General features: G+C 37.7%; 1 protein-coding gene across 3 annotated transcripts in view; it reads left to right on the top strand.

The window, feature by feature from the left end:
• Positions 1-16,837, top strand: part of STX7 (syntaxin 7) — a 31,098-nt gene extending 14,261 nt beyond the window's left edge. For all 3 annotated transcript variants that reach the window (XM_064708091.1, XM_064708092.1, XM_064708093.1), the window contains exons 3-10: positions 6,413-6,482; positions 8,016-8,106; positions 9,719-9,856; positions 10,504-10,556; positions 11,231-11,321; positions 11,978-12,050; positions 12,803-12,885; positions 15,429-16,837. In XM_064708091.1, the coding sequence (XP_064564161.1) occupies positions 6,413-6,482; positions 8,016-8,106; positions 9,719-9,856; positions 10,504-10,556; positions 11,231-11,321; positions 11,978-12,050; positions 12,803-12,885; positions 15,429-15,521 (692 nt within the window). In that variant the 3' untranslated portion in view covers positions 15,522-16,837. The remainder of the gene's footprint in view (positions 1-6,412; positions 6,483-8,015; positions 8,107-9,718; positions 9,857-10,503; positions 10,557-11,230; positions 11,322-11,977; positions 12,051-12,802; positions 12,886-15,428) is intronic.
• The last annotated feature ends 447 nt before the right edge of the window (positions 16,838-17,284 follow it).

Here is a 17,284-nt window from a genome sequence, read left to right as displayed (position 1 = left end):
AGTTCCTGGGGATGCTTTTTGGTGTATACTGGTCTCTTTTGACTGGTGTCCTGGATTTGATTCCTTTGAGAAACTGTCACTTGTTTAAAGTAGGGCTAGCAATACAGCACTGTGGCATTTATGTAAAATTTGAGGGAGTGAACTGGATTAATAGCTTTAAAGAGGGTCTTACACAGAAGACTTATATCTGATGAAGATATTGCAACTAAGTCAGAATCACAGAGTCATATAAAAGTTTGGGTTGGAAGGGACCTTAAAGATCATCTAGTTTCAACTCCCAGCAATGTGCAGGGATGCTACCCACTATATCATATTGCTCAAAGCCCCATTCAGCCTGATTGTGAAGGTTTCCAGAGATGGTGCATCCATAGTTTCTCTGGGCAACCTCTTCCAGTGCCTCATCACCCTCACAGTAGAGAGTTTTTTTCCTAAACCTATTCTCTTTCAGACTGAAGCCAATCTTCCTTGTCCAACCACTAGGTGCCCTTGTAAAATGTGTCTCTTAATTTTCCTTGATCTAGGAATGTTTTCTGCAGCATCTCTTCATCTTTAGTCAAGTATCCTCAGTTGAAGTGCAGAAAGAAAACACATCAAATTGGATTTGAATAAATTGAGGAAGTTTGTTGTCCCCAGGCAAAAGCAGTTTGAACTGGTGTAATTTTAACAAATAATTCTTTTGTTCAAATAACCTGCTCTGAAGGGACTCTGAAGTTTCTTAGATTCCACCCAAATTAATCTGTAACTGGATGTGCTGTTTGTTGACTCACTTGCTCAGCTGGAAAGAAGTAGGAGATTTCTTCATAGTTACCCAGCCGGTCGCAGCACGTGTGAGGTATTTGACAAAGCATTTCTGCAAGGTGACTGTGCTGGTGCTGTAGTCACTGCTTATTTGCCTTATGAAGCCATAATTGGAACATAAGGCTCACATGGAGCAAATCAAATGTTGCATTAGGTATACACGAAGAAACACTTTGCTGATTCCGTTTATTCTCCTTGGGCGCAGGAATAAGGAAAATGAGTGAAAAGCAATGTCTTTAAATATCTGTTGTTGTGTTAGCCCTGTGAACCTCAGACAGTTACTAAAACCCTGTCACTTTAAGTATATAGGATGGTGACATAGGTGGGACCATTACAGTTAACATTCAGGAGGAGCTGTTCTGCTCCTTCTTCCTGTGAGGTCCCAGTCCTTGCTGTTTTGTAAGGCAGGTTTCATTGTTCTTGCTCTTCCTGCTTGTCTGGTTCTTGTCCTCTGCAGAGCAGTGCCTCAGTGTTTGTTGCTTGTGCTGCTGTTGGTGTTTCTTCCATGCACACCCAGTGAGTGCCACATTTTCCTGTGGAAGTATTAGACCATAGCTTTATGAAACTGGGCAGTGTGGTGGATCTGGCTGAAGGAAGCTGAAGGAAAAAACAGCTGCTGGATGGCTATAAAGCAGTTTTGTGTGATCCAAGTAAGAAGTGAAGTTACTGCGGTGGGGTAATGAGCAGCACTAATTAAACATATTTGCCCTCAATTTCATGCTTCTATATTGAGGTATATTTTTTAGAACTCTCAGGATTATGTTGTCGATATATGTCATTCTCCAACTCGTAAAGCTGCAACAATCTTGGTCATGGCCACCTGGGGTTTTAAAGTTTGTTTTTCTAAATGTAAAGTAGAACAGAGTTTAAGGTAGGAAGATAGCTGGTTGTGGGTAGTTTGAGAAAGCTTCTCTCCTGTAGCTGGAGTTGCTGGTAAACATTGCAAAGTAAGACCATCCTCAGTGTCCTTTGTCCTTCATACTGTAGCTGAACATCAGTAACAGTCTTGCACACTTCTCAGCTCTGCCAGAGAGGGTAGGTGGTCTCCACTCTGTTCTTCATTTCCATTCTCTTAGTTGATCCACTGCCTTTCAAACATTAGGATTTTACTGAAGGATTTGAGTGGGGATTTTTTTTGCCTTTTCTGCTCCAGCAATGCTGTGCTGTTACACCTTGTACAGTGATTACTGATACAAGGAAGTTTTCTTCTTTGCTTGCCAGCCTAAAGCAAGGGTAGTTGTGTGATCCAGTATGTGAAACATGGTTTTATTTATGAAAAAAATGTATGTATTACAGATTAGTCAGGAACATGTTTCTCAAGTACTCCTACCTGTTAAACATTGTGAATATTTCCACTCCAACTATCTCTTGTATCTACTATCTCCATGACTCTTGTAGAGAAAAGGAGGTCTTTTATATTAGACTATTACTTTCCTTTTTATGTTCTCCTTAACTAGAGGAAGAGCCTTCCACTGACTAGAAATGGAACCACTGTTTGGCTTAGTAGAAATAAACATGAGCTGACTCTTGAATAATTTTCTCTGTAGGAATTCAGGTTAGGTCTTAATTGTTTCTCTGGCTCATCATTAACCATGTCTGACCTGTTTCTGAGCATGTGATCAGCCTTAGAGAAGCTGAGTAGCTTTTATCAGCTAATAGCTGTGTATTGTGACATCTAGATCAGGAATACTGAAAAAGACAAATGAAAAGTCTTCTTAATGTTATGGTACTGCTTCTTTCTAAGACATGACTAATTTTCAGGTGAAAAAAATGGGATTCCTTTGCATGCACGACAGCAGTTTCTTGGGAAAAAATGCATTTTACTTGCATGCTGTACTGTGCTTCTGCTCTGCTCAGTTTCCAAAGTGGACTTGCTTTCTTATTTGCCAGCCCACAGCTGGCAAGGTGCTGTTCCTGCCAGTGCAGTGTGAGCCCTGCCCTGTTGATTTTCCTTCTATGCAAACATCTCCCCTGGTGTGCAGTGTGAAGTGGCTGCAGGAGTTTGCCGGCTGTTGCCATGTGCCGGTGACTTTGGTGAAGAATGCCTGCATGCACACGTGGTGTGTGCCCTTGTGCAGCTCCTGGGCAAAGTCCAGCAGCCACCTATGCATGCCAAGGAGCCTAAGTGCTCAGAGCCAGTGTCTGACTTTGCACTGAAATGAATAAAAATCATGCACAAGATCCAGTCAGTCTCTGTGGCAGGATTGGTAATGTCCAGGACAGGAGGGACCTTAGGTTATTCCTGTCTTTTGGAACTCCTTGGGATGTTTGAAGAATTGGGAAACTGGGGAAGGGAGAACCATAATGAGCCTAGGAACTTGTCAAAGCTGTGCTGTGATCTTGGGTCCCTGACTGTTGCCAGTATGTTTGCAGTGCAGTGCTAGGGCTATGTGAGCTAGGCCTAAGCCTTTGGCTCTCTGGGACACTTGAGTGTTACTGATGGACTGAGGGCACCAGAGCAGATGCTGTGTGCTGTGATCTGTCAGCCTGAACTCCCTACACAGAACATGAAATGCTGACTAAATGAAGGAATGAGGCAGTAGCCTTATACATACAACCATCAGCAGTGAAATCGGGAATTTAGGAACTTCTGTCTTCTAAAGAGTAATCACAGTTTTTCAGCAGTTTTGCTCTCAATTACCTGCTTGGTCCTTCTCCCTGCTTGTTTCACATATGGAGCTCTGGAAGGAGCAAGCAGAGGTATTTCTGCAGTCTAACCTTGAGCAGGAGATGCTAAGGCTACCTGCTTTTCCCTTGAGGAAAGGAAGGGATATTGTCCTGTGATCTAAGGAGTTGCAAAGCTAGGTCTTGCTTTTAATCAGATTCTGTGAGACCTGTGTGTGCATGTGAGGGAAGAAGACCCTTTACCTCTGTGATCCCCATGGTAATATCTTTAATCCTGTTGAAAATTTTTGTTCATGAAACTCTCACTATAAACCTAACATCTATATTTTAGGTGGCTTTGTGATTATATCTATAATATTAGATCAAATATTTGAATGAGAAGTAGCTACAGTGAGAAATCAGTAAAAACAAGCCAAACTAAAAGAGTTAGAAGACTATAAAAAATGTATTTTTAGTCTGTATACATGCCAGCATATTTATATTAATACAAAGGAGTACAAAGACTGGATTTCTTTAACTCATCAACCTGTAGGCATACACTGTTAATCAAGATTTCAGGAAAGTCAGCTTCTCCACTTCCTTTGTTATGCTGGCCCTACTAACTTGTTTTTGGCTTTTTTATGAAGCATCTTCCAGAGTGCTGCTGAAGGCTATTGGCCAAAATTTACTTTTTCTGCTCTGTCTTTTTTTCTATTTATTTGCTCAAATAAGCATTTTCATTTTCTTATGTAAATATTTTTGCTATATTTCATATAAACAATATTTTTTTTTCAGTAATACCCATTATTGGGAAAGGTTAAGGTGGAAAATACTGACTTATAGGAAGCATAGAAAATGATATTATTTCAGTCCTTAGAAATGATATTATTTCAGTCCTTCAGTTTTTTTTTTCTCAAACTTTTCCCCTTGTGATTTGAAGTCCTAATAGAAATTTACTATTTTTTATGCATACTTACAGACTTCATGATAAAATGTGTTTGAATTTTATGCTAAATTTTTGAATCACAAGACTTGAACTGCCATGAAGTCTGCCTTTGGAATTGTACATCTGACCAATTTTGCAGTACTGCCTTTTAATTTTCTCTCAATTATCTACTTTTGTTCAGCTTTAGAAGTCGGATAAATATGCAGTTATCTTGGAATGCAGATATTTTAAGTATAGGCCATGTTTCGGGGAATTTTTATTTAAAACACAAACCTGTATTTTCTTCACTTGCAGTTAAATAATGCACCTCTAGGTGGCGGTAGAACACACCGAGACTTATTCCTGTCTGTTTTGGTTTTCTTTTTACTTTCCCTTTTCAAAGTACATACGAGTAACCGAGCTCCTCGGCTCTGCAGTCAGAAGGCAGAGTGCCTTCGAACAACTACAGAAAAAGTAGTGTTCAGTTTTATAGAGATTAAAACTCCATATTCTTGAAGATAACACTAGCCAGTTATCATTTTGCTTATTTTAAAACAATGCATTTCGCTGGCCATAAAAAAGAAGCTTAATTATCCCGAGCGTGTGTAAATCAGTGTTTGCGAGCAGCTGCAGCTGCCCAGAAGTGCGGGCAGACGGGCACTGCCGTGGCTAGCAGGTAGGGGGCAGGGAAGGGCTGCTCCTTAGTAGCCAGTGGTGACTGTAGCCAAAATCAAAAATCTTCACTCATGTTTTGCTGTTTTTCAGCTCAGTTAAAATACAAGCTGCATGAAACCCATCTTACAGTGCTATTCCACACAGAAATTTTCTGTTAGTAGTTTATGCCATTTAGTTATCTCAAAAACACTTGCCTGAAGTATTTGATTTTTTTACCTCATGTAAATCTAACTTTACTGTTTTGATGAACTCATTATGTGGGTGTGCACACAAAGTATTTGCTATAGCAGTTGGGATGTTTTGTAAAACAGTGCAGATAATCTAGTATCAGCTATACAACATTCACTGGAGATTTGTTATGAAGCAAAGATCAGAATTAATATTATTAATAAAAATGCTTTAAGGAGTTGCAGTTTTATCTAACTGGTTAACATAACTCAGCTTATTTTTTGCCTGTAGTTCTGTTTCCTACAGATCACTTCTATAGCGCATAGAAAAGTACTCTCTTTTTTTAATATGTTTTTCTTCCTTATGTAGGGTTGTCACTTACTGCATTTTCAACTGTGTTTAGGGAAAAAAATAGTGAGCTAAGGAAGTGAGGATCCTAATATCATACCATATCTGTCTGTGTGGTGCACCAGTCTGCTGGGGGGGGGGGGGCACAGAAATACAGGGAAACTTTTAAGTTTTGCAGTGTGAAAAATTACCTATCCTTTAAGTTTCAGTCCATTTTTCTCCTTGCTTTCTCATAAGTCAGTAAAATATATTACACTGAAAATAAGGCTCAGACAATATGTCACTTCTTGCAGTTCAAAACTAATGTGTTTCATGAAATACACTTTAAAATCACTGGCAGTTTGTATCCCAGACTTAAAAACATAAGATTCTCAAAATTGCAATTTGAACCTGGACACACAAATTTTCTTTCCTTTTTAATGTACTGTTAACCCATAAATGCTTTATTGCCGTCTCTTCATTGATGCATGGATTCTGAAATGTTTGTGTAAGATGTTATAGAAGTCTTCCATATGGTTTTCCAAAATGACATATATAAAATAAACCAGAATAAGAATGGTGCTTTTTATTTTAAAAAGTATAATAAAACCCCTGATTTAGACTTACTATAATGAAATCATTGACTAATCTTTAAATTGCCTGTTTCTACCTAAAGATTTTAATACATTCCTATCCTTCATAAGAAACCTCAGGTTTTGTCTTTGACATGGCAAAAATCACTCAATAGTTGTTTTGGGACTTACAAATGGAATCTTTGTAGTAGGTTGAAAAACTCCTGCATATCCATTTCTGTCAATTTATTTATATGGCTTTAGAATTGTCAAGCAAAAATGCATTAAACTGAATAGCAATTGTTTCTGCCCCATTCAAATTTTTCTTCCTCTTCACAAACAGCTGCTGAAATACAAAGAATACTCCATCAGCTTGGAACACCACAGGACACGCCTGAATTGAGGCAACAGCTGTGAGTACTTCACATCATAACACTTCATTTCATTGCATTGTAAACAATCTCCTCTTAGGTGATGAGGTGGGTTTCTGTTAGGTAGTGCTTGATTTCCCTGAGAAAGGTGAGCATAGAGAAAGATTTGAAACTGAGATGTTGAGATGTGCTTTATAAAGTAGGATAGGCTGTAAACTCGAATCTGCTGATTTGCCCGTGCACATTGCCTGCAGTATCAGTGCATCTATAAAGCCTGTGCTGTTTGTTAGAAAAGTGGCACAAACAGAAAGCAGTATCACTCTCAAAAACATACCACCACACCCCTCCACTCCAGTCAGTGCTTCCAATCTGCTTGTAGAAGTGTCACAATGTAATGAATATATTGGGATGGCCTTTTTGTGAGGTGGAATACTGGGAGAGGAAGGGGAATATAATTTTTAGTGATGAAAGCTACAGTAAGGAGTGACATTATAGAATAAATACCTACCAGAAATAGTAACATAGCAGAAGTGAAATCAGACTCCAAGGCAGATGCTCTGCTAGAGTTCAGTCACCTAAAGGTGGACTTTCTCTAACATGCCTCTAGGAGAGACTGCAGCTGCTCTCTGCTTTTCTGCATGGTCTAATGAACCAGTATGATGCTTTCATTAAACTTCTTTACTGCATTAATCTCAGCATCACAAATGCATGTAAGCAACATGTGTTCATCCTGGCATTTTTTTTGTGTTTCATGCTTTGCTGTGGCCATTGACTAGTAGGAGGAGGTGTGTGTTGGACCAAAGTTGTGATGTTCATTTTGGTGAACAGCCAAATTTCTTCATAACAGCCCAAGTTTAGGGCCCGTAACATTATCCAGGTACAATCCACAGGGGATATTCTACTGGAGACTGAGAATAGGTGAAGAACAACATACATACACAGTTGATGCAATAACCCAACAAGATCTAAGCATAAATTCACACCTAAACAGCGCAGAAACTGTTGTTAAGGACATGCTTCATACCCTTATTGGAATAATTTATGTGTATATGTAAACTTGCTTAAGTTTTTATTGGTCTTTCACTTGTCTGAATACTTGGCCTTTCCAAGAGTTATTTGATTATTTTAAATATTGATGCGGATGGCTTGGTAATGGCTTCCCAGATAAAACCTTTTTATATAGACTGGATGGGGAAGATGCCAAAGCAGGTAAAGAATCTGAGTTGCTTCAGAACAAAATAAAAGTGAATATTGGTAAAGGTTTGTGTGATAAAATTGGAAGTATATTTATGTATTCATAATGACTACAAATGTATTACTGCACATGAATAAAATAGAGGAAACCTAAGGGCAAAAAAAAGTGAATAATTATTAATTATGTTGTCACACTGCAGAATACACCTTCTTCAACACCTTCCCTGGAATCCATGATTTCATGCCTTTACAGCAAACAACAGAATAAAGGTGGCCTTGTGTGCTTCAGAGAAGCTTTTAGTACTGATGTTTTTTTGAGAACCAGTGAAATTCAGCAAAGTAACCTTATGGTCTCTAATAAAAATTTGCATTTGGTTTTAGGCAACAGAAGCAGCAATACACCAACCAACTTGCCAAAGAAACTGACAAATACATTAAAGAGTTTGGATCTTTGCCTGCAACAAGTGAACAGGTATAAAACCAAAACCCGTGGCTTGTTTGACTATGTTGGCTCATGTAAAGTATTTGAGCCACTTCATTTCTTTATTCCTGTTTTCAAAGCACTAGTTAGTTAATCAACACATTTGCGCAATGTGGGAATACACTAAAATGTAAGAATATTTTGTTGCCGTCCAGACTCGTCCCAAACTTGTTGTTATATATCAGGAATGAAGTAGTGGGAATCAAGGCAATGTTCTGTGCCTTTCTGATTTTTGAGGTAGCTGGACGCTTTGTAATCCATTGCAGTGATGCTGTATCTGACTCTGCCAGCACTCTGACTGCTTCCAGAGTCAAGCAATTGTGTGCCAAAACACTGTTCCCTCACTGTCTGAATAATTTGATTATCACAGTATGTCTGTTCTGCATCATTCAGATGGGTATATGCTATGTCTTGTCACAGGCTTTTCCTTTCTCAAGAGGTCTAAACAGGAGCTGTTACTAAATCAATCTTCTTTCTGAAGTGTGTATAAAATCTTTCAGTCAGAAACATGTGAAGTGGCTGTTGTGGTTAGCACACTCCTGTCTGCCCTCCTGTGGTTTCTTATCCTAGCAAAATCTGTCACTTAAATAAGGGAAGAACAACAGGATCCTAGAAAACATAGATTCAGGTTATTGTCGCTTAAACAACTAGCCTGGTCTGTGGGTAGTTAGTAAGGAGCCTTTGGAAAAGTGAATGGTCTTGAAACACAGAGTTCAAATGGCAGGCCATGAACCATGTGTGCTCATCCTGTCAAGCTGTAAACTTCTAACAGCAGTGTTAGAACTTGATCTTGGTATATAATCTAGTTCAGCCAAAGTATCTTTAGTTTGTTAGGTTTTTTTCTGTTTGCTTATCTGGAGTTGAAAAGTTCACAGTGAAATGTTTTACATGTTAATTTTACCCTTTTATCAAAGCTATTTCTTAATGAAATGCATAAATAACAGATTCATGAATGGCAAATGACAACCTTTCAGAAAATTGTAAGGGTTGATGAATACATATATTTAGGAAAATATGGTGGAGGCTCTCGTGAGTGCCCAATATTCCCCTTCCCCTCACTACATCTTGAAAAAAAACAAACCTGGGAGGATAGAACAAGTATTTCTGGATCTGTTTTAAAGGATTTAAGGGAGTATGTGAACCCACTGCTGGATTCAGTTCAATATGTATTTCCAGAATTTATGTAAAATACATATTAAGTGCTCTGTTCTTTCTTTTCTGCACCCTTCCTCCCCTCTATATTCAGTCACCTCTGTATATTTTAGCATTCCTGGTGTCAAAATATTTCACAACAAAGTAAAACATTTTACAATCAGTGGATAATAAGGAAGGTAGAAGCTTTCTTATCACTGCTCATTTCCAGTTGTTAAATGAAAATAAATACATTGATTTCTTCTTTAAATGCCTTAATTTGTGTGGTTATGTTATCCTAGAAGGAAAGAAGGCTTGTCCATGAAATTGCAAATGGTTTTGTTGACAGCCTTCCCTTACACCAATTCAAAAGAGAAAGGAATATATATGCCTTGGTATTTAGCAGACTGGAAATAGTAAAGCCTTGAAAAGCCTGAGCTCATTTGACTTGGTAAAATTTTTTCTCCTACAGCGTCAAAGGAAAATACAGAAAGACCGTCTTGTGGGAGAGTTCACCACAGCACTAACAAATTTCCAAAGACTCCAAAGGCAAGCTGCTGAGAAGGAAAAAGACTTTGTAGCCAGAGTAAGAGCCAGCTCAAGGGTGTCTGTAAGTATCAGAAAATGTGCCACTATATTCTTTACATTGATGTTAGTGGTGTTCTGTGTCAGATTTGCCTCCACAGTGCTACTTAGCTTATAGCTGTCTACAGGCTGCAGGACATGTGCTATATGATTTTATAGTAAAGGATGCATTAAATTGTAATAACCTCCCTGGAAGACTGTTACTTTTGCCTTTCCTTTGTCACAAAAAGGAATGAACTGCCCCTGTTTCATGCTGTAATCTTGCAAAAGCAACTTCTAGTAGAGTTTGAAATGCTTTTGCTCTACCTGCACATATCAACAAATTTTTTTCCTTTGGGGAAGAATGAATTGCCAGATTTCAGTGGAGTATTAAGGTGGAGAAGTGCTGAATAGTTTCAGATTTTCCTTGTCAGTATACCAATTTTGCCTTTTCACTCTGTGCCAATACACATTCTGTACTTGTAAGTTGCAGCAGGCAGTTACTGAGCTGAATGCTTTTGCTCATATTTCAGCCTTATGCATGCATAAAGCAAAATCAGACAGAACATGTTGAATCATGTTTCAGTTTGACTTACCAGAAACCTCCCAGTATTGACTCCTTATAGAAATGCTGCCAGTGCTCTTTTCAGGGGTATAATGTTTTATTTATATTTTTAAACACTGATCATGTAGGGTGGGGCTCCAGAAGATAACTACAAAGAAGGAACACTTGTCTCTTGGGACAGGTAGGTTGAATCACTTAATATGCCGTATCCTAGCTCAGAATAATGAATGGCCTGCAGGGAAGCAAGCTGGCTATGATTTTTTTTGGTGTTTAGCATAAAGAAGATATTTTGATGGCATACATGGGGAGAAAAATAAGTAGTTCACGTAATGTCCCTCCTTTTTTCCTGATGCTTCAGCTGCAGACATGTCCTTAAGCCCCCCTAAGCTGCATTTGGGTTTTCTGGGACCCAAACTTAGGGAACAAGACTCCAAATTGAATAAAGTAAATATTTTGTGATAAGGGCCCAGTGTTTACTGGGAACTCCCATCACTTCCATATTCTTCAAGAACTGTTTCTTAGTCTCAGATTCTTTTTTCTTGCTCAGATAGATGTAAAGTCTGCAGTTGATAATTCAGAAGGAACTTTGACCTTGTATTCATACTTAGAATTTCCTCACAGTCAGTCTCCTGCTCTGTGCAGCACTGCTCCAGCAGCTCTGCTACACCACAGCTGTGATGGTTATACCATTTCTGTTAGCCAGGCACAGACAAGGGTAAAGCCACACATTTTATTGACAGATAATGTGAAATGTGCTATGTACTTAACTGTAGTCTTATCCTTCTGAATAATTTCTCATTGTGTTTGTTTAATTCTGCATGGGTTTTGGTTTTGGTTTTTTTTTTTGTGTGATAGTCAACCACAAGCACAAGTGCAAGATGAAGAAATTACAGAAGATGACCTCCGTCTTATCGAGGAGAGGGAATCTTCCATTAGGCAGCTTGAAGTAAGTACAAGTGGTTTTACAGCATAACATGGTTTTGATGTTCCAAAGAAATACCATTTTAAAAGGAGCATGAGCATTGATTGGTGGCAAGAATCTTGAGTAGTTTGGATTTGTCTGTGGGTAAGGTTTTTCCCTTCAAAACTGCAAATATTACCTTTAGATGTGAAATGTACATTTGAAATCTACTGTATGAAAGCCATGTTTTGATATACTGTGTTTAACTTCAGTGGTTCTGCTGTGGAATAAGAGTGCTTATGTGATTGCAAGAAAAGATACATACAATTTTTTTCCAATATGGTCATAATATAGAACTATTTTAAAGAGTGAACATAAATGTAGCAAAATTATACCTCTTGTCACACATCTTCCCAATGTATTGTTCATCATGTTCATTTTTAAGTGGAATTTTTTGAACATTTCTTGAAATACAGAGATTTTCTATTTCATTGAAACTCTTGTAAGTAAGGGCTTCATAAGCTCGGTCTCAAAGTACGAGAAAAACTTTTAAAATAAGCACATTAAGTAGGTTTTTTTTTCATCCTGTAGTATAAGGAGTCATGGATGCACATTCTGGAGGAGAAAGAACAGTATTTTTATCTAAATAATGCACATAGATGCTTAAATGTGTGATGTACATTAATGATTTCATTTTGCAGGCTGATATTATGGACATCAATGAAATTTTCAAAGATCTAGGAATGATGATTCATGAACAAGGTGATGTAATAGGTAAGTCCAATTCAAATATTACCTGATTTTTTTAAATTCACTTTCTCTGGTGAGCTGCAGTGTAGAACTTCCTTTTGCTCAAAAAATTCCTTTAATGACACTATCAATGCTAAAGCAAATCAGATAGAACCTAATAATGAGTAGACTGGCTGAGATGACTGGGAATACAGTAAGAAAGAGTGCTTAAAATCTAGTTTATACATGTAATTTTTCATGTGTATAAAATGTCTCTAAAGTGGCTTTTAGAACTGTTTGCACATAAAATTGGAAAAAATACAATCTGTGTCAATATGATAGAACACCAAACTAGAATCATGCCTCTTGGGTATTGTTTGGTCCATTGCCTCTGTTTCATAAACCTTAGGACTTCTTTTAATCTGAGCAGAGAGTAGTCAGTAGCAAGTTGGAGGACAAGTAAAAGGTAATTTAAAAATGAAAAAAGAAAAAAAAGTAGAAGTACTGAAAAACTTCTGCCTTGGTTGGTATCAAAGTTTTAGCCTTGCATGCAGAACGGGTGAGCTGTTACCTGACATGAATTCAGCCAATTATTGCCTGGCCAGTTCTGGAATGAGCTCAGGCATAAGTGTAGGATGGATCAAGCTTTCATAATACAAGGTACACTGATGAATACTGATGAAGACAACAGCATTTTGGGGCAGCTGTTTATATGCTCTCAAGTGTATTTCAGCATTCCAAACCTTTGTCTGGGTTATGACTTATCAAAATTTGCAATCTTTCTTTTCAAAACAAAGACAGCATAGAAGCCAATGTGGAAAGTGCAGATGTACATGTGCAGCAAGCAAACCAGCAGCTGTCAAGAGCAGCAAACTACCAGGTAATGCCAGCTGTGTGAAACTGTCCTCCAGTAGTCCTGACTTACACTTTCTTATGCACTTCAGATTTTGCCTAGCAAGTTGCAAGTTTAAGTTTGGAGACTTAAAGGTTTATGTCAGACTACAGTGGTATTTCTAGGTCAATATAAAATAAGTCAGTGACTTCTGAAAGCATTGGGCTTCCTGTGAGGCTACTTCCAGCCAGACTGTTACAGTATCTTCTGAGATTCTATGAGAGTGCCTGGAGTTACACCTTTACTTAAAACAAACAAACAAAAATCCCCAAACCAACAAAAACTCCTTACACAAACAGATTCCTACTTTTATAATTCAAAAAGTTAAAGGTTCCTGTATATGGAAGAGCAAGCCTTTGGAGATCCCTGGAGGAGTAGAGAAGATAGGCAGGAAAATCTTCTGAAAATGTGGCCAGTTATTACCAATTTTTGCTGTCTAAAATCTTCCTGAAGCTGTATATTTCCAGCTTTTTTTACTTGCTACTTTGATGCTAAAAACATATTTTAAACTGTCAGACTTTTTTGAAAATACCTTTAATAACTTTAAATGCCATTTCTTTATAACATTTTTGGAACTTATTATAAATAATCGTATTAGTAATTAATCTTCCCCTTTAAGTTAGAGTTAGTCCTTAGACGTTTTTAAAAAAAAATCCTCTTATGTGTGTTAGTAGTAGTTAGGGCAGTAAATGAGCGACAGAATGTCTGAAAGACTGCCTGCTGATTTCAGAAGTAGGAGAGGATGCATCCTTGAACTGTATTCTCAGTGGGACTAATTGTCACATTAAGTGTGTTTGATGACTCCTGTTTTGATACTTTAAAAATTCAGGAAAAAAATAATAGCAGCCAAAAATTTCAGTGGAAGGTATAAGTTTCCACTTATATTGGTTGAAATTTAAAATGAAAAGCTTAATGATTTATTTTGAGGAGGGAAGGATCTTCTGAGCTCAAATGAGGGTTATCAAGACTTGACAAGCTTCTGTTCAGTGGGTCTTGCAAGAGGCACCAAACACTGCAGAGCTGCTCTGTGTTTGGATGAAAGGACTGTGTAGTTTGCTTTGGATTTGCTTTCCTTTCCTTGAAAACTTATCCTTGTTCCAAGGTGCTGAAAATTTTCAGCAACTACTGTATCTGGCCTGACCCTCTCAAGGAAGTATTAGAGGCCCAGGTATGCTGGGAGGGCAAGGCTGTTGATACTCCTACAGCTCCTACAGGTTGGGTGAGCTCTGTATCACTCTTCTGCCATGAGGAGTGCATTCACACAGCAGAGCAATATGGGCAAAGCCAGGCTGCTTCAGCACTTGTGGAAAGGATGATCAGTTGTATGTTGAAATTAAGTTTGTCATGCCTTGCTAAGTAGTATTACAGGGGAAATGTTTGACTTGAGTGAATTTCTGGTAAGAGGGGGATCATCAGGATGCAGAAGGAAGGGATTGTGAGTGTAAAGAGATGATAATGGACAGAAGAGGAAGGTACTCCAGCAAGCTGATTGAGTTCTAGCAAATAAAACAATGAAATGAAGAAATCTTAACCTGATGGTGGGAGAAGTGGCAATGAGACAATAAAACTAGAAGAAGAGAATTGTTATGAAATGTGGTGGTCTGGCTGTTACTGGTCAGAGAACTGACAGCTTCTATGAAGAACTGACACAGATGTTGTTCTTCAGAGAGAAAAAATTAAAAAACCCCAAAACATCAAAACCACCCAGGCAGAAGAACTTTTGCCAAATACAGCACAGACTGTCTTTACTTCTGGGACTATGGCCTAGAATCCCAAGATCTGAGTTGTTATTCCTTGGCTATTAGCAAGAGCCTGAGAAACCCATTTGGTAATTTCCTTCCATCCTCTGAAGGAAACCTTTAGATTCTATACCCTTCAGGTAAAGGATGAAAGACTGCTACTGCGCTTGAGTGCTTTGGTATCTCAAGTTATAGACCTCTATAGAAAATGTGAAAGTTCTTAACATGCTCATAGCTTGGACTTTATTGTAATGACATCTATTTAAGTGGTTCTCTAGTCATGTCTCTTTCATTTGTGGGTTTTGTTTGTTTTCTTTAAGAGCAAGTTCTACCTAAGAAACTTGGCAAAAACACCTTTAAAATAACTGTGAATGGATACACAGCAGCCCAAAACTTTAGTCTGTTGTTCCCTTCTGTATATACACTAAAAGTCTTTTTTTTTTTTTTCTAGCAGACCATTTCTACTTTCTCTGTTGTGCAAATGATTGTCCATTTTCCTCTCTATGCTGTCACCTCATGTTACTTCCCCCGGAGTTCTGATTACATCTATTCATTACATTACTGTGTTTTCTTTAATTAATTTATTATGTGTACCAGAAAATACCACTGAAATCATTCTGTTGAATAATATAGCCATAAAGTAATGTAGACAGGTTTTTTTTCTTTAAACATCTTTAGCTGTCTTGATCATCTTTATATGTAAGGGCTCAAGTAGTAGGACCATAAAAGCATCTGAATAGTTTTCTGATGTGGTACAGTTTTCAATCAACTTTGTTTTTTCTCTTTTGCCAGCAAAGATCTCGAAAGAAGATGTGCATACTCATTATTATACTTACTATTGGAGCATTGCTTCTTGGAGTCATCATATGGTTAGCAGCAAGATAAGTCTCTGGAGAAAGCTTTGTAATTTGTATTCAAATTAGGAAATTCATAGTCATGGTTTGCTCACTGTGAAGCTGAGTAAAATAGTGGTTCTGTACTTCATCACACTTTTTTTATAAGACTTTTTGTTTTAACCTGAGAAATAATGTTCTCAGTACTGCCATCAGTATAGCTGCCTGGCCTCTCAGATGTGGGTGCTGTCTTACCAGGAAAATAACAGTCAAGATCATAAACTGTTCCGTTAACTTAAACATGAAGCATCTTAAGGTTTAGGGGGCTAATCAAAGTAATGATAACTTGTGTTGACAGCGTGGGTAATTGTCTTTTGGGGTATTGCTAAATGTTGCTGCCAAAACAAACTCCTGAATTGTTGCTTGAGGCAACGAATTCACATCTCAGAATTTATTTTTAAGTTAGAAATATTTATTCTCTCTTTCCCTTCCATCACATTCACCTACCCATTTGATATGGGTGGTTCAAACATAAAACATAGATTGCTGAAGTTGATGTGATCTCTCTTTTATACCTGAAGCCTGTGAATTAAGCCTTCAGTTTGCTTGAAATCTTTTAAATGTTCCATTTATCTTTATATCTGGCATCAAGTATGGTTATGTCTGGAAGCCTCCTAGAACGATAGGGAGGTTGAATGATGTAGTTATGTGAATTTTTTGTTCCAGTCCTTGCATTAAGAAATACTGTGTTTTATTGCACACATCTGGTATCTTTGCATCTGAAGTGTGCATGAATGAATTTGGTTATACGAAAATATGCTCTAGTCTGTGACTTCATAGACTTACTGGGAAGAATAGATATTCCCCACTTCCTAGCTGCACTTGAATGTCACTGTTCTGAAACTGCTGTGATTTAGTTTCCATGAACAGGTGCAAAGTTGTATGTGATGTCTATCACACAGCTTAAGAAAGAAGATTACAAGTTCAATTCCAAGTTCAACACTGGTATTTGAAATTAAGTAAAATCAGTTGAACTGACTGAAAACATTTAAAAAGTTTGATGCTTATAGCCTTTAAAATGACCTTTTTTCCTTTTGTGCCATTTTGTACTAATATATTAAAAATGTAAAACCACTTTTTTGCCAATTAATCTATTTGCCTTTTTACTTAATCTTGGTTAACTAATCTGAAAAGTGTACAGATAAAAAAGTCACTTAATCTGTATTTTATAAAGTTCTTCCATAACAGAATGATAGAGAATACACTGTGTACATGGTGAGCTATGAAATATTATTTGGGAAGAATCTAACTGTAAGCATAAATGAATTGTAACCATGCAACCAAAATAAAGGTCTTTTAAAGAGTGCACTTTTCTAGTAGTTGCTTTTTTTTTTCAGAATCCATCTTTAAAAGTACAGCTGTTGTCTTTGCCTTTATGTGAATGATTGAAACTTCTCTGAAGAACTCCAGAGAATTTTAGCTCAGCTGGTGAGGTGGCCCCAGGAAATCTCTCTTCCTGTACTGTACTTCACATTGTTAATGAAAATACTTCTGGATCTTGCATTCCCAGCTAGTGATGCTAATGCTCTGGGATTTTTGGTTTCAGATTACACTAGTCTAAACTAGAACAGCAGTCAACATTTAGCCAGGTAGCTTTCTTACCAATGAACTGTCTAAAACTGACTTTGGAAATTTCCTGGCTTTACTGTTTAACAAACTCTTTGTGCTACTGCAAACAGGCACAGAAGGATGACCTAATCCTATTTGCCCAGGAGAATCTTTTCCCTGTTCTATACCTAATATCTGCATCTGTCA

Source organism: Zonotrichia leucophrys, chromosome 3 (assembly GCF_028769735.1).
Source record: "Zonotrichia leucophrys gambelii isolate GWCS_2022_RI chromosome 3, RI_Zleu_2.0, whole genome shotgun sequence".
NCBI lineage: Eukaryota > Metazoa > Chordata > Aves > Passeriformes > Passerellidae > Zonotrichia > Zonotrichia leucophrys.
Note: the sequence above shows the minus strand (reverse complement) of the source record. Positions and strands in the feature narration are given on the sequence as shown.